This window comes from Lathyrus oleraceus, chromosome 5 (genome assembly GCF_024323335.1).
Source record: "Lathyrus oleraceus cultivar Zhongwan6 chromosome 5, CAAS_Psat_ZW6_1.0, whole genome shotgun sequence".
In the NCBI taxonomy this organism is placed as follows: Eukaryota; Viridiplantae; Streptophyta; class Magnoliopsida; order Fabales; family Fabaceae; genus Lathyrus; species Lathyrus oleraceus.
Window position 1 is genome coordinate 210362516 of NC_066583.1, and position 21380 is coordinate 210383895.

At 33.3% G+C, this 21380-nt stretch overlaps 2 protein-coding genes and 1 non-coding gene across 3 annotated transcripts; all 3 read left to right on the top strand.

The window, feature by feature from the left end:
* The first annotated feature begins 11983 nt into the window (after window positions 1-11983).
* TRNAR-UCU (transfer RNA arginine (anticodon UCU)) lies at window positions 11984-12056 on the top strand. Its single transcript has one exon. It is a non-coding gene; the product is annotated as a tRNA-Arg (tRNA).
* A 150-nt stretch (window positions 12057-12206) lies between these two features.
* On the top strand, window positions 12207-13571 carry LOC127082959 (uncharacterized). Its single transcript, XM_051023190.1, has 6 exons — window positions 12207-12298; window positions 12393-12514; window positions 12655-12787; window positions 12866-12933; window positions 13021-13216; window positions 13343-13571. The coding sequence occupies exons 1-6, from the start codon at window positions 12238-12240 to the stop codon at window positions 13444-13446; spliced, it is 684 nt and encodes a 227-aa protein (XP_050879147.1). The 5' UTR covers window positions 12207-12237; the 3' UTR covers window positions 13447-13571.
* A 6194-nt stretch (window positions 13572-19765) lies between these two features.
* On the top strand, window positions 19766-21204 carry LOC127082961 (uncharacterized). Its single transcript, XM_051023192.1, has one exon. It carries the CDS (start codon window positions 19800-19802, stop codon window positions 20913-20915), a length of 1116 nt encoding a protein of 371 aa, XP_050879149.1. The 5' UTR covers window positions 19766-19799; the 3' UTR covers window positions 20916-21204.
* Window positions 21205-21380: the final 176 nt, after the last annotated feature.

A 21380-nucleotide genomic window follows, 5' to 3' on the forward strand; every position in this document is an offset into this window, starting at 1 on the left:
AATAATACTTCAAACCAAAATCATGATCCAATACATAAATAAACATGATTCTATGTTTTTATTATAAATAGTGAACTAATATCTCAAATCTAACTTTATTACTTTCTAAAAAGTACATATGTCAATCTACATCAAATCTAGATGAACTTTGTTCTTTGATCATTGCAAATAAATTTGGTTATTTCAACACTATTCTTTTAGTATTAGTCTCAATTGCGTCCCAATAACTATAAAATTGATTACCAAACATTAAATTTACAAGTTTCGCATCACATTAATTCATAGACTAATTACATGAACACTAAAATTACCTCTTACATGCACTAAAATGTCGTGTTAAGTAATAAACATTCTCTTTCTGCTATTCAATGACCTCATCTCTTTTCAATAGTTAGAATAAAGCTGAAAAATATTAAATAGAACTTTATACCACTATGGTAGAGTCACTGGTAATATTACCACAATGCTGGAGAGGAATTACATCTCCATTTTAGGATTACCAGCCTTGTACCAAATTCATAATCCTTCACATAACTATAATTCATTGTAGATTTTAGATTACCATCCTTGTACACATCTCTAATCACACGTGTCAGTACAAATTTAGATCAACAAGAACAAAAACATCATTAGTTACATTACATCAACAATAACAAGAAACAACAAATTTAGCATACAAATAATATTACTGTAAAAAATTTAATAATTGTTATTTACCTCTTTCTCATTTCACACGGGGTTCTGAACAAATACCATAGGAAATAAACTCTTTTCTCCAAATTAAAGATCTAAAACACCACCATCTTTTTGAACAAGTTTGGTTTTCTTAAACCAGATCCAAAAACAATCTAAACAAAGGGTTCATGCGTCTGTTCAAGATCCAAAAAACACCACTACTCTATGTGTCAGTTTCGGCGTCTGTTCTTCCAGAAGCCACGCAGCGTTTTCCCCTCTTCCTTAGTCTCTTGAAGAAGGGTTTGTCATGAGCATGTCTTCTTCTGAAGGACCTTCAAGTTCTACCATTGACTTCGAGATCCAAAACAAATCTAGACCCATTACATAGAACAAAGTTTCAACCCAAAAAAATTGAAAAGAGTGAAAACCTACTCAAATAGGAATCAAACGAAACTTTATCGACGGTAAAAGAAGCATGATTGACTTTTGAGAAACAGAGACAGAATAAAAACAGAGAAAGAAAAAAACCTAAGGAGAAAAAGGTGGATTTGGGAAAGAGAGGACATAAATAGAGGAATATTTAGGTAATAGGGAAGGCAAATAAAGCCACATATATAATAGTTTTAGAAAAAACAAAAAGTCACGTAGATAAAAATAAATCCAACTAGATTGCCACGTAGGTAAAAATTAACGATTTTTAATTTTTTTTGACATAAACAACTAAATCGACTAACGAAAGTGTTTTAAAAAACTAACTTGTAAGTTTTTTAGATAAAGGACTAAAGAGAAACATTAAATTAAGTTAAGAGAATAAAATATGAATTAAGCTCTACGTTCCAATTGACGATACTTTGTCATTGTCAATTTTTTAATCCTAATTTGTGTTCTTTGATGTTTTATTATAATTAAATTACTTTTGGAGTACATATACATATCTTTTTTTATCTATATTATGAATTGTAACACAATATAAAGAAGGAAAAAATAAGGATTCCTATTAAAATAGAGAAGGAAGGCGGTCAATAAAAATAAGTGGTCGTGGGTCAAGAGAAATTGAAAGGTTTTATTATTTTTTCTTCTTCTTAAATCTCTTTGATTGAACACTTAAACTCTTAAACTCTCAATAAATTTAAAAGCTTTCCTTTCTAAAAAATTATTGTTATTCAACCGAGATTTTGCAAGGTTTATTAGTATATTCTATTTTATCCTTCACTTGCAACTAATTTAGAGAGATTTCCTTATGCATGCTAAATTGTATAAATTAAGAGAGATAAAAAATAGAAACAGCGGTAATTCTTACTATGAAATCGATTTTTCTATTATATGAAAATCAAAGTTGTTCAATAAATTATTATTTATAATTTACATGTGAGAAATTATGTATGTGTAGGGTTTGGATTTTAAGAGAATTCTTTCTGTCATCCCCCAATTAAACCTCACACTCCCTCCCAATTTTTTAATATTTCCAAAATATCCTTACTAATACACATCAAATTTTATCTTTCTTTCATAATTTTTACATTTTCAAACTTACTAGATAGTTAATTTGAAATATTTGTTACTCATTTTTCGCATTCATACCAAAATTTTGGAAAAAACCGGTAAAAAATATCGGAAATTTCAAAAAATCTGGTATACAATACTGAAAAATCTCAAATTTTCCGTGGATAAACAACAAGTACCGAAAATTTCCAAATTTTCGGTATATCGGAAATTTTGAGTATATTTGAAATTTCCGGTAAGAGAGCATAAATTTCAAAAAATACTCTATTTGTATGGTCCGAAGTCATTATGGTCATCTACAGATTCGTGTAGCTATTGTACGCAATTCTTCACCACATATAAAATATGTTTTGTTATGTAATAAGTTTAAATTAAATATTTTCTCGTCCTTATATGATATTGATAGTATACTATTTCCGTGATGTAAATGACATATATTTGAGTCCCGATCTAAAGTATTAGTCTGGGCACAAAATATTGGCAAACAACATGGTATTATAGTTGTGACTAGTCATTCTGATACTGCAAATGGCCAGCGAGGTAGGAAAGATAAATTGATTTTGGGTTGTGAGAGAGAAGGTGATTATAAAAGGAAGAATATACCTGAAAGCAATAAATTCTCATATGGCACTTATAGTATGAAAGTGAAATGCCATTTTAGACTGAGATCTGCGTCGAATGTTATTGATTGGAAGATGATGGTTAGGTGTGGGTTTCACAATCATAAACTATTTGATGATTTATATGGCCATGAAATATTGGATCGTCTAAAAGTTCATGAGAGACGGTTTGTGAATGACACGACGAAGTACAACATGACTCCACAGTATATTATTTCTACCTTGAAAGACAAAGATTCAGGAAACATCACAAGTATTACCTAAATGTATAAAGCTAGATCTACATACAATGCGATTAAAAGTAGAACACTTGGGTGTGCAGGGTCGAGAAAAATGGATGATGATTCCTGATATGGGTTATCCTATTGCTAGTAGGTACATTGTCATATTTGTCTCCTTGTCAAAGAGACTTAACATTATTTTTCCCCTCTTACATTGACTCCACCTATATATACAAGCAGGTATAAAATCATTGTTGTTGGATTTGTCAATGACAATCATGGGGTTCAGGTAAAATTGAAATCTGATAGTCCATTTCCATCCATCACTGACCGTTGGAGACATAATTGTACTGAAGATGCAAAAGCATAAGAATCAGCATATGCATGACGAATTAGACACTGGGAAGATGAAGTTAGGAAATTATCCTAAATAATGTTATAATCTTGTACGTAGAACAACTTTTGTGGTAAATATGTATCTATTATATGATGATTTTTTAATCGAACCATTTATGCAGGTCGTTGCACAAAACAAATTGAAATTTCATGTTTTTGAGAATTCTGGGAGTATACCAAAATTTTGGCATAATTTGAAATTTCTGGTATATTGGAAATTCAAAATTTCCGGAGCTTTTAACCATTTTATGCAAAAATCATGATTTTCGATATAACTCTTTCGAAACTTTTGAACTTTCCAATACATGCCTTCCAGAAATTTGAAATTTTCCGTACCTGTCTTACAACAACGGTAAAAACATATAAATTTACAAAATTTCCGGTATCTGCTTAAAATTTCCAATACGAAGTTGGAAATTTCAAAATTTCTGAAATTTTTACAAGGGTATCATGGTCATTTCGCTCCAAACGGGGGGTGCCAGGTTTAAATGGAGGAGTGTCAAGTTAAATGCTCGAATTTTAATTATTCTTATAGATATTTATTTTAGGTGTCTATTTCAATTTGTACCACAATTCCTACTTATCTTTAAAAACTCAATATGAATGATTACATATCACATGTTTTTTACACAAATACTTTAAGTAAAATCAAAATTAAACATAAAATTGTTTATATTTTCATACGTGCGAGCACTTAAAGGGGATAACAATTATTGTCGAAAATTATTGAGTTTTACATTTATTATTGATTTGACATGGACAAAAGAGAAAAGTAGAAAACATATTTTCATAATTTACTATATTCTTGGTTTGGAAAGGCCGACACTCGCTATGTGTGTGTAGGAATGTAAATGGATATCCATAGGGACGAATATTATGATAGATGTATCCTCCCTATTGGATATATATGATATCGATATCTGCCTCATATCCATGCGGATACCCGTTAAGAGGGTAATTCACGGGTTTTACGTTACCGGCAAATATTTACAGATATTAATGAATAGTATTTTTTTCTAAAATTATTTTTTAAAAAAAATATAAAATTTTAGATTCTTTTAAAGACACAAAAAGTTATTATCACACAACATTCATACAATTCACTCTTAATTTAACAATAAAATTTTATCACATTAATTTTCTTCTTTTTCACCAAAACATAATAAGATCCAAACATAATATCCATACATTTTATTTTCAACCAACCAAATAATAAATATTGTGATTGTGAGTTATGATGGAAGAGCGAACGACAGAGAAGTAGGAAAGGAGGTATTGGTTCGACAGAGGAAGGACGACACTGGTTGGATGGACGGTGGAATTGTTGAAATGAGGTATGGAATATTGAAAAACTTAAATATGAAATGACTAATAGAATTTGTATGGAATGTGAAAGGTTATATATATATATATATATATATATATATATATATATATATATATATATATATATATATATATATATATATATATATATATATATATATATATATATATATATATATATATATATATATATATATATATATATATATATATATATATATATATATATATATATATATATATATATATATATACACACACGAAGACTAATTTTTTTACAAGATGAAAAGACAAGGTACAATAAACTAATGATATTTAATTAATTTTTATAATTTATTAACGGATACTAGGGATGTCAATGGGGTAGAGAATGTGCAGAGGATGTTTCTCCACTATCCGCCCCCCAATGTTTTTCCCATCCCCATCCTGTTCCCCACCACAGGGGAATATTATTCCTCATCCCCACAGAGAATCAGAGATCCACGGAGATCGAGCTTTAATTTTTTTTCTATATTTTTCGATAAAACTATGACACTATTTAGTTGTTTTTTCTTATTTAAAAAAAAGATATATTTTGCATCTTTCTTTTTTATAAATAAAAACATATATTGTATCAATCACAAAAAAAAAACACTTGCAGTTATGAAAACATAACCACTAATTTACTAATTGAATGAAAAATAGGTTATTAATTGAAGTATAGTGAAGTTGAAGAGTAATTACCATAAGCACAATGAACAAAAGAGATTGATTGTTATGATGCTGATGATGATGATGAGATCAAAGGATATGAGAAATGGAGGAGACAACGAATTGAGAAAAGAAGAAGAGGAGATAGTGCGTATACTGTATGTAATTGATGCATTTTTTTAGAGTTGGGTACTTGGGTAGAGAAAAGAAGAATAGGAGATAGTGCGTATACTGTATCATATTTAATTTAATTAGATAAGATTGAATACCTAATTTATCAAAATTAAAATTCATAAAGAGTTCTTAATCTAATTAAACAATATATGAAATCTTTATCATCACAAATCAATACTCTTAAGTTTTACTAGGTATAACTATGTGAGATTGGACATCTAGATCATCAAAATTAGAGTTCGAAAATCACACTTAGTCTAATTAAGTAAGATTGAACAAATAGATAATCAAATTTAGAATTCTTAGGTCTTACTTAGTATAATAAGGTAATAATTGACATTTCTACAATAAAAATTAAAATTTTCGTAATTAGTTTAATTAAATAAGATTGAACATCTCAATCATCAAACTTAAAATTCTTAAGTCATACTTAATATATAATTAACATATATAGATTTTTTTTTAAATAGCCACTTTTTTCAATTTAAATAATAAAATAACCAATTTTTCAAATTAATTACAAAAATAACCACCTTTCACTAATGATGTGCCAATTGAACTGGCGCATCCAATTGTCATTCAAAAGATGCGCCAAAGAAGTTGGCGCATGCTTGCAATTCAAACTGCAGCATCATCATGGTTAACCTGATGATGAAGACCCAAATATGGCCTCCAGATAAACTGCACAAGAATATGACATGATTAGATGATATGTAATTGGATAATTTTTTTTAAATCAAATGTAGAGTTGTGTAGTAGTATTACATCTTCTGGTCCAATATGGTCTAATAGATTGTGATAGACTACTACAACGTGTCTCAGACACCTGTTGTAGTTCATCCCTTTAACTAACCACATAGATCGAAAAGATATGAAAAATATTATTTACAGTTAGTTATAATATAAAGTCTAATAAATTAGATGGTAAAATTTTAAACTTTATTGTAAAGGAGAATATGAATGACTTCTCGTTTACCGGGGCGAGTGACAGAATTCTTGATCAATCCCATGCTTGTAGCAAAATAGGCGCATGAATAAAACGTACAAGTATTTTATTTTGCCATTTTTACACGACGAACTATATAGATAGGACAAAACAGTTGAACCATAACTATATATGCTTACCTTATTTATGTTTCGTAACAACGACAAATACATAATATTTATTGTATTACCAGTACTTTCAGAAAATAAAAAACTACCAAGCAGAATCATAATATGACACTTAACTTTAATTATCTTTTCATACTCGGTAGATTCTTCGGCTAATGTTATACTTGCATAATATTGTTTAAGATATTTTAAATTAATACTTTAACCCCTAGCTTGACCATAAGTCTCTCCCGTAGTTGTTTCTCCTTACAAAGGGGCACCCAACAATTCATCACATATAGAGTTATCTTGGTTAACTTTACCATTTACGGTCTTACCATCGATACGTAGACTTAACAACATGTAGACTTCCTCAAGTGTGACAGTACACTCACCGAAAGGAATGTGAAATGTGTGCGTCTCATGTCTCCATCTCTCTAACAAAGTAAGAATAAATTTATAGTCAAACAAGTATGAGACTATGTTGAGTAGATTACCGAAATCGCATCCTCGAATATATGGTTCTATGAAACACTATGTTGTAGATGTTGAGTGTTGTGAGTTTCTGCAATATTTATAGATAAGATAGGTTGACAAGTTGTAGCATGTGAAGCATGGGAGTAAGCGCCAAAGCTAAGGGCGCATGCATGTGAATCATGGGAGTAGGCGCCAAAGCTAAGGGTGCATGCATGGTAGTAGGCGCCAAAGTTAAGGGCGTATGGCTTACTTTTAAGCATGCAAGGGAGTAGACACCAAAGCTAAAGGCGCATGGCTTGCTTTATGCGTCATTGATAAGGGAACTTGCTTTGGATTATTAGGGCAGAAGCATCTTGGCAGGCGTATGTCTTGTCTTATTAGGGCATAGAATCATGCAGACACATGATTTTCCTTGTCTTGTCTCTGCATGGAATCCTGCAGATTCTTTGTGTGATCAATACACTTGCCTTTGATGCCTTCACCGTCTACCCTATTTAACTGCATGCTAATATGTGATCAACGCATTCACAATCAAACACTAAACTTATATTTAAAAAATATCTTCATCGCCATATTACATGATCAGTGCCCATACCGGTGATGAAATATTTGAGCATCACTTATTCGGTTTTTGTTTTCGCAACACAAAAGTAACTCAGTTTTACCATAAATCAACGATCAAAATTTCCACATTTAAAATAAAGAATAGAAAAGAAATTACAGTGTAGTCATGTGGGATAAATCATCTATAAAAATCCGGTGTGGTTTGCAGACAACCAAGTAAAGTTTTATCAGTTGAACATTCGAGATGATGACGATGTTCAGCATATGTTTGTCAGTCATGAACAATTTCGTACAGTGATATAGAGTTATATATATTAACACAACATCATCAAGTGTCTCAGTTTGTTGATCCATCACAAGTGTTTTGTGAATCTGATGACGACGAATAAGCTGAAGTCAATGTTGTTGACAAGGAAGAAGAAGAAGCTGAGTTATTGGTTGATTCAATGGTGAATGATGAAGAAGAAGATGACCCATTACCAGCTAGTCATGTATATTATCCACCTCAACACATGACAAGCTTGAATTTGGGTGCAGATGAACCTTCGTCAGATATATTTTACAATCCTTATGTGCAAATTCAAGGACCATTGAAAGAAGAAGACACATTTCACACAAAAGAAGATTGTGTCATAGCCATTAAAAAGTATCACATGGAATTATCAGTTGATTATAGGGTTGATTGAACTAATGTAACGAGGTATAAGATTTATTGTCGAAATGAGCTTTGCCTATTCCGGTTGTCAGCTTCTGACCGGAAGAGGAGTGATTCTCGGGAGATTGGTTCCATGGGTCCAGTTCACACATGCTTAATCACGAACCCAATGCAAGCCCATCGTAAACTCAACTCTCAATTAATATGCAATGAAATTTTGTCTTTCATTAGCGATAATCCGTCGTTAAAGGTGAGTACACTAATCTCGCATATTGTAACGCAATACAACTATACTCCATCATAAATGAAGGCTTGGATAACTAGGACAAAGGCGGTTGAAAAAGTGTATGGCAATTGGGACGAGTCTTACAAACAACTTCCAAAATACTTGGTGGCTCTTAAACATTATGCTCCAGAGAATATTGTCAATTTGGAAATGTTATCGGCGTATACCCCAGACAGGACTTGTGTTATTGGTAATGAAATATTCAACCGACTTTTCTGGGTGTATCAACCATGCATCAAAGATTTTACTTTATGTAAACCTATTCTACAAATTGATGGTACATGGTTGTACGTGAAATATAAAGGCACACTATTGATGGCAGTGGCACAAGATGACAACAACAACATTTTTCCAGTCGCCTTTGTCCTAGTTGAAGGGGAGACTGCTAAGGGATGGAGTTTTTTCCTAAAAAATCTCTGATTGCACGTTGCTCCTCAACCTAACTTATGTTTGATCTCAGACCGACACCCTTCAATAGTGAGTGTCTAGAAAAACATTGATAATGGCTGGCAAGATCCTTCGTCGATGCATGTCTACTGCATTAGAGATATCGCTCAAAATTTTATGCGGGAGATCAACGACAAAACATTGCGGAAGAAGGTTGTCAATGCAGGGTATGCATTAACAAAACCTTCTTTCAAACACTACCGTGAAGACATCCGATTGTCAAACGTAGATGCAATATGGTGGATCGACAATATTCCATTGGAGAAGTGGACTAGGGCATACGACAACGGTCAACGTTGGGGCCACATGACAACAAATCTTGTGGAATCAATGAACTCTATCTTCAAAGGCATCTGAAACCTACCTATAACCGCTTTAGTACAAGCAACCTATTTTAGGCTAGGGGCGTTGTTTGAGACCAGACGTTCCAAATGGAGTTCAGTGTTACAATTTTGGCAGTTGTTCAGTGATGCTTCAATGAAATTCATTAGAGAGGAAGCTATCAAAGCTAACACACATGTGGTCACAGTGTTTGACCGTACTAAAGGTTGGTACAAGGTTGTTGAGTCCATGGATCATAATGAAGGCATGCCGAGGGGACATTATAGAGTGGAACTAGATAGAGGTTGGTGTGATCGCGAAAAGATCCAAGCCTTTCGTATGCCTGGCTCCCATGTAATAACGACATCTTCAAAGGTTCGACGGGATCCATCTTACTTACTATCTGATGTTTAAGTTATAAGTCTATCCAATGTTTACAAAATTAGCTTTTCAGTGGTAGCAAAAGAGGATTACTGGTCTGCATACCAAGGGGACATTCTCTGGCACAATGGAGTAATGCGAAGAAAGAAAAAGGATCGCCCAAACAGCACCCGTATTCGAACCGAAATGGATACGTCGAACAAAATGGTTAGATTATGTAGTTCATGTCGTCATCCCGGTCATAATCGTACTAACTGTCCCAGTGTTGGAACAAGCACAACACGATAATTTTAATTGTAACTCTTTTGCTTTATATTAAAAATAACATTTATTTCATATGATAACTTTGTGAGGAAATACCATCACAAATAAATACAACACATATAACACACAAGCAACACATAAACAACAACACAACAAACAACAACAAATAAAATACCATTACTAACAAATACAACACATAAGCAACATAACTATGCGATTACAACCATCAAATTTTTTTTGGACATAGTATACATCATCCTGTGAGCGTGTCTGTCAGTCTTAATATCCACTCATACACGAACTTCTCCATTTCGGTTGAACATGGATTCAAGCTATTTAATTCTTCTAATCATTTCACCCTCTGCGATTTCTCCATGTAACCAACGGTTCAACGTCCAATTAAGACGTCTAAATGTTTATATATTCCAAAGTCAAATCTTTATCGGAGGATGAACTGCTGAAAAGATTAAATCGACATTTCTCTTGTGAATATATGAGTGTTCATACATGGTTAAAGAAAACAAAATTGAAGGAGATTGAAGGGAAATGAAGAAAAATGGAAGGAGGATAAGAAGTTATGTGAAAATTTATGGGAGATGTGCAGTGTATTTATAGTGAACACACACATGCATGCACCAATGCCCTAGGCGCCACACACGTGGCACATGCATGCGCCAATGCATGTGGCACAGACTCACAAGCGCACATACATGTGTCAGATGCATGGGCGCCTAAGGGCAATGGCATTGCAAGCATGGACCAGCTTCATGTGCGCCTCCTTTGAATGACAATTGGATGCACTAAGTGGTTATTTTAGTAATTAATTTGAAAATTTGGTTATTTTAATATTTAAATTGAAAAAAATAATTATTTAAAAAAATCACACATATAAAATAGAAAATTTAGATCGAAGTGGTACTTAGTTTAATTAAATAAAAGGAAACATATAAATCACCAAAATTAGAATTCTTAAATATTACTTAGTTTTATTAATCAAGGCTTGTCATCTAAAAAAAGGAGAAATGAAAAAATGACTATAAAAGTTTCTTTAAATGATTTAAAGGTTCTACTAGGTGCATTATGAAATATTTGAAGGGTAATGCTAACTTGTGCCCCAAGACCACAAGTTAAGAGATAAATATAGAAATAAACTTTTGGAAATTGTGTATTGAATTTATTAGAAACTTACAATTAATAATTTTATTTATTTTTTCAAAACAAAATTTCTATAGGTGGGTTTCTTAACATGTGCCCTTGGGACACAAGTTAGTATTACCCATATTTTAATAATACTGTTATTTTATCAAACATTAAAAATAAATGCTAACTAATGTAGGAATACTTTTTAAAAAATTAAAAAGATAAATCAATCATTATTTTAAAAACTAAAAAGATAAATTTTTTAAAATTATTTATATTCAATTCACTAAAAGTATAAATAATTAAATTTTTTTATAAAATATTATATATATTTAATACATTGAACATAAATGTTTTTATTTAAAAAATTTAACCAATACCAACATATAAAAAGAAAAATCAAACTTTTCTTAAAGATAAATCTTTTAAGTTCATCCTAAGGTTGAACATTGGGCCCCTCCACCATACGAGTAAATTACTATCACATGAGACATGAAGAGATTATAATTGCCATTTTTCTCTTTCCTTTATGCAATTGTTTTTTGTTGCAATTCATTTATCTTTTAAAATCAGGAAATGGATCATTATTCCTCCCGACGTTCATGTAACCACGAATAACTGCAGAATATGTAACAACAAATATATCCATAACAAATTTTGGGGTGAACTCATTGTTGCTTTTCTCTAATTTTTCTTTGATTGAGAACCAAGTTTGAAATGCATTTTCATGTATAGTACGATTTACACACGAGCACCTGTGGCCTAATGGATAAGGCGTTTGACTTCTAATCAAGCGATTGTGGGTTCGAGTCCCACCAGGTGTGTTCGTTTATTTTTAAGTTCCGTCGCACCACGATTCCCGATTGCGCGTTAAAGCCATTCAATTGACAGCACAGGTATTCTGTTCATTTCAATTTACCTTTTTAGGTTTCAAGCTTTCATTCAATTCTCAACATTCGTTTCTTAACACACTCCAGTAGAAATCTCACACAACAAGACTCAACAATGCTGGGATTTTCATATGGAGAAATATTCTTATTGCTGGGAGCCACTGCGGCTCTGCTTGGTTTGGTTCATGCTATTCTTACTTATCTTTATCATATCGAAATTTTAGTACTAATAGATCTAAATTGTTTAACCGGAAAATCAATGTGCAATAGGTCCAAAGGATTTGCCAATCATAACCAGAACAGCTGAGAGGATGGCTGGTCGGGCTATTGCATATGTACAATTGGCCCGGGGACAGCTTGGATCTGTTATACAGCAATCTCAAGCTCGCCAGGTACTCTCCCTTTCTTTTATCAAACTTATAATTCATATGGATATCTCTGTCCATACTAAAACTCGGTAAACTCATCGTTGCATTGTAAGAAAATTGAAAATTGCAATCTAGTTAATCACATATTCTATTCTGCTTTTTAGCTTCACAACGAACTTCGGGATATGATGGCACAAGTAGATGTTATTCAACATGAAGTTCGAAGTCTATCATTCATAAATCCTGGCCCTTTAACTCGGAGGCTTGATAATCTCGACCAGCCATCCATCTTAAATGGTATTGTTTACATTGATGCACGATTTAATCGAAATGTATTGATGCCGATATTTTGTATAACCGTGTTATCGGCTGTAGGTGGATATGCAAACAACAGGATACCGGAAGGTGCTAGGGTGAATCTCTCAATATCGTCTCTTACCAAGGTTTATTGACCACATACAGAAACTAATAATTCTATAGAATGGACTCCTCTAGGGAGCGTGTTTTCTTACACGTCTAATTATTTATAGGATTCAACTCCATTGCCATCCAATTCATTCAATATGCAAAGCAAAGCAACTACTTCTGCCAGGTTGGCCGAGGCCCCTTCCATCAAGAATGGTTCATTGGCAAGTAGTGCTGAAGTTGAGAAGATTAAAGATGGTCGGCAGCTTATTGTCATGCCAGTTTCCGCTGAAAGTACTGGACTCTTACCAAATCGTGGTGGTAATAATAACTTAATCATGATTGTCTGTTATCTGCATCGCATACTATGTTATAGTGATTTTTATGCAGCGTTTTTTATTTGCTCTAGAATGATATCTGAATTGAAACAAGCTTTGGTTGTATTAGGAGCTGATGTGAAAGGATCTGACATAGTTCAAGAAGCAATTTTGGAAGCAGAGGTAGCTCATAAAACAAAAGAGTTCTTTTCACAGCCCGAAAATCAGATATGATTGATATAGTATTCCTATATAATACCTTAATTTTGTAGATGTTAGCATTTGTAGATTCACAATGATACATATTTAGTCTATATTTTATCTTGAAGGTATTGGTTGATGCATTGTCATTTCTTTAAGTTTCTAGTTCTTGTTCCTCAGGACAGAAAATCTAAAGGATTGTTTGTGCTCTAAGAATTTTAAGATATTATATCTCATATTGATGCCATTTCTTGATAACCTCAACCACCATCGTCATTGAGATTTAAAATCTTGAATATAAAGAAACATTTTTCAAATTGTGAAGTGAATCTTATCATGAACCATAAAGATATATAATCAATAAAAATGTGATACTTTTAAATGAGAAATAGTGTCGCTCCATGTCATTTCTTTAATTTGGTCGTAAAGAATTTGTTGATCGTGTCCTTCATCCTACTATTTGATTATCATTCCCTTGCTTGTATCGTGTCTCTGGTTATTAATGAAACGTGCTGATTTACTCCTTATTAATGAAACATGCTGATTTACTCCTTAAAACAGGAAAAGATAGTACATAAGGAAAAAAACCTAAGTTGATAGAATGTTAAATAATTCACAATTTAAGTCATAAATCAAGATGAAAAAGGTGGTTGCCTAGACAATGTTTATTTATTTTTGAATTGAGATACATTTGCATGTATTTTAATATGTTCATAACCATGCTTGATGTATTTGTCACAACTAAGCACTTCCCTTTGTAAATTGATTACAACCATTAAGGTGTATCCAATCAACGATACCTTAGATTTACATCACAAAAAGTATGACTTAAATTACATCTTTAGAATTAAAGTGTTTGAATGCTTACAAAATAACTTTTAAAAGTGAGGGTATGAAATAAGTTCAATAGACATGCTTAAATTTTGAAAGGAAGTATTTGAAATAAGTTTCACTTGATCTTAAATGTTTATGGGGAGTATTTTCCTCTGGTCATAGGAACTGGTGCCAAATGAAGTTGACCTTGTTGCTTCAGTTAGAAGAAATGGTGCTAGAGACAACCCCAGAGTTTCCTTCTACATTCCTCTAATATAGATTTGTTTTCTTTCACTATTTAAAACAATTTTCTAGCATGAAATACAAAATAAAAGAAGAAAGTTGTTCTCTTATATGCCAAAGTATGTGAGTTTTTTCCCTTAAAGATGCAATCTCTTTAAAAATATTTCCCGATAACTCAAATTATTTCTTTCAAAAATAATTTTTCCCCTTATTCAAATAATTTTCTCACCTATTGGTCATCAAACAAAAAGGTTAATAAAAAAATAAGAAAGAGAATAAGTTAGTTGCAAAATTTAAAAGAACTAAAAATACAAACATAAACTTATTTAGCCAAAACTCTGCTAAGGTGTTATGGATTTGGGTTTGGTTTGTGAATACATATCCTAAAATTGAGTATTGACTTGTAGTTGATAAATATTTGGGTATTTTTCCCTTCCAAATTTTTCACATTCCTTCCAAATTTTCAATGAACTCCGTGTTTGCACATTCCTTCCAGACTTCATTGAACTCTGTGTTTGCACATTCCTTCCAAAAAAAATTCATTAAAGTATTCAAGAGAGTGTAGTAGTCAAATCTTGACCAGGGTCTGTGTTCTCCTTCTTATTTATGTCGATCGAAATCACTCTCTAGTGGCTAACTAAGCCCGATGTTCCTCGATCCTTGGTTGATTCCTATGTCCAAGAGTTTTTCCTCATTATATTAATAAGGTTGTGCCCTGCTTAGTAAATCTTTCAAACTATGGGCTTCTTTGAGTCTCCGACCTCAATTATCTTTCAAAAATCGAGCACTTCAATATGTCTTCTTGCCCCCCATGGTCACTGCCACTTTAATAAAGCTGTGAATGTAACCGCACATGGTTTCTTTATTTCTCTGAGTAATCACGCTGAGGATGACCATCCTAGTGGGTTGGTGCTTACGAGCAGTGAAGTGGGTAGTAAAGGCTTCGTAGAGGTCGCTCTACAAATCTATGCTTTTGTCCATGAGACTTTTGAAGGAGAATTGCGGTCCAAAACGCAGCGGAAATTAAAATTTTCTCCTTTAGAGATCCTTACGAATGGTTATGATCAGTGATAGAATATTTACCTCTTGTGACGATTGAAACCTTTGGTGCATATCTCTTATGACGATCAAAACCTTTGATGTAGATCCACGAAGCGATCACGAATGTTGAACGATGACAACGTCTCTACTCAGTCCACACGAACGGATTCCTTCAATCTCAGTGCTAGCTGGTACGAATGAAGGCTTTGAGTGAGAGAGAGAGAGAGAGAGAGAGAGAGAGAGAGAGAAAAAAAAACGAAAATAATGCAACCTCCATGAATGCTTCTGCACAAGGGTTCTATTTATAGAACCACTTGTGTGGGCTTCAAGCTAAAAGGCCCACTTAAGTGTATTTTGGCCCATATCTTATAATATGCCCAAAATCACTTAAGCCCATGGTACCTTACCATATTTCGTATTCTACTCAAGTACACCGTACCTTACGATGTTCTATAATTCACTTAAGGGCACTGTACCTTACGGTATTCCTTAGTTACTCTATCTCTCATCAATCTGTCCTTTGTGTGTGGCCCTGTAGGTTTTCGTGACGTTGACAATTATATTAAATCACGCATTTAACATAATAAACAGTGAGCGGTATCTAGCAACACATCACTGCTACCCAAGACACAAAAATGTCATGTGATCTGACAAAACCTTCTGTGATAATAATTATGTGTATAATTACCCTTTTGCCCTTATGTCTATATTGAACACAAGGCATAGACCGTGTCATCCTTGTCCAGTTCAATATTGGGCCCATAGACATTTATCCTGTTATGCGGGATGGGCAAATTCCATCTAGGTCACTCATGTCCCTCAGCATGCTTCGTGGAGTACCCATCAACTGTCTTTATGGTTATCCAGTTATGGACAATGTTGGATCAGTAATAAAGCACTCGACTCTACATCTAGGGTCCATAGTGGTTTCAGGTCGAAGAGTGGTATACACCATTATCACCATGAGAATAACTTATGACACTTTGCATAACTTTCTATATAGTATTCTCATAGCGGGTCAATCCGATATAAATATTACTCCTAATATTCATACCTATGTTTAAGACTTGATAACTCTTTATCCATGATCCATGAGATGTGATCATCAGTCTACAAACATAATAGTCTTAATGCTTTAATGTTATCCCACTTCACACTAAAGCTCGACTACGGATATTTTAAGAATAGTGTCCTTATGTTTAATGTGTTCTCATGATTAAGTCACACTTAATACATTAAACGGACTAGCTATTCTAGGGACTTTATTAAACAAACGTAATAAAGAAAAAGCCTTTTATTATTAATAAATAATTCGATACAAGTACCAAAAGTATTGGCCTCTAGGGCTTACACCAACAACTTTTATACCAGGTTGTTGTTGATCTAGTAAGAGTTAGTGCAAAGACCTTTCACTTTACAACCTCGTCGGTGTGGCAGTGGTCCAATTGATAGTCCACGTGTTCAACATGTTCTTTTGGATTCCCAGTCCCATCATAGCTTTGAAGCTTGAGATGTTTCTCTAACCACCTATAAATTTTTCTCTCGAGGATGCGGGAAAACATGGGATTTATTTTTTGCTCTAGGGATGAAGCATCTTCTTCGTATCTCTCTCTTGTGTGAGGAAGACGAAGCTCTTAGGGAGTATGGTTGTCGTTTTCCCCTTCATGGTCGGGATAAGGAGTAAGGTGTCTTTGATTGTGATGACGACCTGGTGATCTTGGAACTTCTCTCTATGACGTCCCCGCTTTAATAAAAGTTTCTTGGGGAGGTGGATTCTTGCACCGTGTTGCTTTTTGGGTAAACATGTTGTTGGCTTTCTTCAATTATGAATAGCCTTTTTTTTCAGAGCTTGTGAACTATGTTGTTACACCATGTTGTAAATAATGTTCAACATATCATTTTCTCCCTACATGCTGAGGATAGCCTATAATAGTGGGAAGCAAAAAAGTTTTTCCTATTCATGCATCACAAGAATCGGTGGAAGTTTGTGGGAAGGCTCAACTTTGTCAAATTGTTGGGCAGATCCGGGGTACGGAAGAAGCTATAACATTCCCTGGTTTGTCATAGATGGAACGAGGTTTTGCCACGAAGGATCGGATAGAGATGTTACCAAGACTAGATCATCAACTCTTTAACGAAGAGGATGCTGGTCTTTGGCAGCTTAAGCAGCGACGACAACAACTTACCATTGAACGGCGGTGCCACCGTAGTCAATGGATCTAAGAAAGGATTTGATGGAGAAATGGATATTTGCACTTTTAATATTGGAGATTTGAACTTCTGAAGGATGAGAGCTAAACTTCTAATGGAGGAGATCTAAGTGAGAAAATGAGTGTAGTCAAATTTTAATTCCCACATGTGGCACTAATGTTCCTAGTGGAACCATAATTGATCGGTGAATTGATGAAGTGGTGTTTGTTACAATTAACTCGAGCTTTTTTCGATGTGAAGGAGATGGTGATGACCAGCAAGGTTAGCACTCCACACATAAGTAAGTAAAAGAGTGAAAAATTATGCGTGAATGAAGATGGATTTAGATAACTAAAAAATGCCGCTCTTCTCCTCTCAGGATTTGGATAACTAAAAACTATATGAAGTGTAATATGGATCAGAATCAGGATCAGCCGTCAGATTGATCTCCGTTGTCAATAAAACTCTCTTAGGTGAAATCGTCGACTTCTAAAGAAGAGAAATTATACTTATTATACTCGTTTCTATTACTTCCACTTTCTAGTAGACTTTTCAAATGGCCAAAACACCAATAGATATCCTTTTGTTATAAGACTTTTATTTTTTGGAAACTATATTTATTTTATTATTATCATTGTGTATACATATTAATACAATAGACTTTCTAGAAAACCTTAACCAAATTGTTTAAGCAAACAACGTATTTAAAAAGTCAAATTTATTTATTTTACTATACAAATTAGACCGAATTGAGTCTAATATATTCTTAGAGGCAAATTTGGATTTGTAACCCGAAAGACATTAACAAACTTAGATGAAAGTTATATTTACTTTATTAGTCATCTAGCATTTTTTATTTTTGTTTGACTTGATTATGTTATAAATAATGTTTTAAAAATGAATCGGAGATCGAACCGGTGAAACTTGCGGTTAAAGTTTAATTGATTCAACCGATTAAACATACGGTCGAACCGTTTATTAAATAAACTAATAAATATGAAACTAAATTTTATAGATATGTTACACATAATCATACGTTCACAATTTAATAAAATAAATATTTCAAAAATTTATTACAAAGTTAATACAACAATATCAATAATATATATAATAACATAACGTAGTTCTATACTTCATTTCAACCTTCATTTAAGAATAACTTGACCAAATTAAAGAATTACAATCAAACAATTTAAACTAATTCAAATCAATATTAAAATAATAGAATATAACAATTAAAATAAAATTCAAATAATTAAGAATACCTAAATTAAATAAGATAAAATACTAAAAATGAATAATACATTATACTTCATTAAACAAAAAAAACCAATTTGAGTTGAACTACGGCAAACAAGTTTTAATTGACAACAATAAATAATATTGACTTGAACGACAATCAATATTGTGTTGGATATCATTATGTTTAAAAGAGACGACATGATTATGCTAGAGTGTGATTGAAAGAAAAACTATAATAGAGTGACAAAATTTAGAAGTTTGTATGATTGTAAAAATATATGGAATTCTTTTTGTGATTGAGGAATGTATTTAAGTTTTGATATTGGCATATTAAAATTTAAAAAATAAATAAAAAATGGTTAATTTGATACATTTTTTTGAACGGGTCGATTTTACAAAAGCAACTCCGATTTTTTGGTTCGAATGGTTTTGGACGGTTCAATCTGATTTATCCGTACTCCGGTTTTGACCCACTAACGGTTTTACAATATTGATTTAATCGGATTCATCTCCAGTTCCCGGTCCAACCGGTTGGATCGGTCGGTTCGATCCGATTTTTAAAATATTGGTTATAAACAAAAAAAAATTATTTATTTAGTTAGTTAGTTAATTATTAATATTATCATTTTTAAACATAGAATTGTTGAATTTTTCAGTATCATTTTCAATAAGACGTCTTTTAAAATTTAAAATATATTAATTATTTTTGCATTATATATACATATGTTCTTAATATATATATATATATATATATATATATATATATATATATATATATATATATATATATATATATATATATATATATATATATATAGTATGCCGGTCTTGCTTATTCATTTAGCAAAGCCCTCGCCATGCCAATTCACTCATCCAATCACTCCCTTACTTCATACACCACCGTCGTCGTCCTCCTCTTCCTCCAAACTTCAACTCCGATAATCAAAGCCCTCGCCGAAAACTCCCACGTCATCAATTTCCAATCACCAAACCTCTATCCAGAATCCCTAGCGTGGGACCCTTTAAAACAACACTTCCTCGTCGGATCCCTCCGTCACCGCACCATCTCATCAATCTCCGACGCTGGCATAATCGAAACCCTAATCTCCGATACCTCTCTCCCCGAAAACGTCACCGTTGTAGGTATAACAGTCGATTCACGCAACAACCGCGTCCTCGCTGTAATCCACGCCGTCAAACCTCTTCCTCCTTTCAACGCTCTCGCCGCCTACGACCTAAAATCCGGCAACCGCCTCTTCCTCTCCCCTCTCCCCACCGATGAAGAAGCCCTCGCAAACGACGTCGCTGTTGATTACAACGGCAACGCTTACGTCACGAACTCCATCGGCAACTACATCTGGAAAGTCAACGTGAAAGGAGAAGCTTCAATCTTCTCAAAATCGCCGAGGTTCACCGAACATTCGGTGGACCGCGACACACCGTATAGTTACATCGGGCTCAACGGTATTGCTTACGTCAGCAGCGGGGATTATCTCTTGGTGGTGCAATCCAATACAGGTAAGGTTTTCAAGGTTGATGCGGACGACGGTACAGCCAGGCACGTACTTCTTAACGAGGATCTCACGCGTCCTGATGGCGTCGTTTTTAGAAGTGACGGTGTCGTTTTGGTGGTTTCACCGCAAGCGAATAAGTTGTGGCTTCTGAAGAGTAATAATGGATGGGGGGAGGGTGTGGTTTATGACAAAATTGACCTTGAGAGTGAAGGGTACCCTACTTCGGTTGTTTCGAGAGGGAGGGATAAGATGTATGTGTTGTATGGGTATTTTTTGGAGGGTCTTTTGGGGAATTCAGAGAGGGAGGGTTTTAGAATTGAGGAGATTATGTCACCAAAGGAGAGTGAGGGAGAGAATGTTTGGCTTTATGTGATGATTGGATTTGGCATGGTGTATTTTGTGTATTGGAGGTTTCAGATGGGTCAGCTTGTGAAGCATATGAACAAAAAGATCAATTGATTATTTCTAAGTTTATAGTTTCTATTTCATGGTTATAACTTTTTTTGTTTTGTTGTTATTATTAGGTTCATAGAATCATAGGAGTGACAATTGTATCATTTTGATGTTTTATACCAAACTCTTATTAAGAGCTTAAGGTGGTTTATAAATTCTAATGCTCTTTATGAACGGGACAAAGGATGATTTGCAGCAGTATAGTGAGATATCTTAATGTAATTTAAGAAACATAGGGATAAAAAGAGTAAGAATTGAGAAGAATAAATGAGACCTGTTATAGTATGGTGTTCTATTCCCCTGTTTTGATATGTAATACTCATGTTTTTTTATTGTTTTTTGTGCTGTAGTGGGATGGAGTCTATGATAAATGAGAATTTATAAATTCTGCAGTATGGGGTTTTCATCTCAAGGCTCTAAGAAACTACATTGATGAGGTGATAAGAAAAGATCTGATTGTCTCAAAGTGCA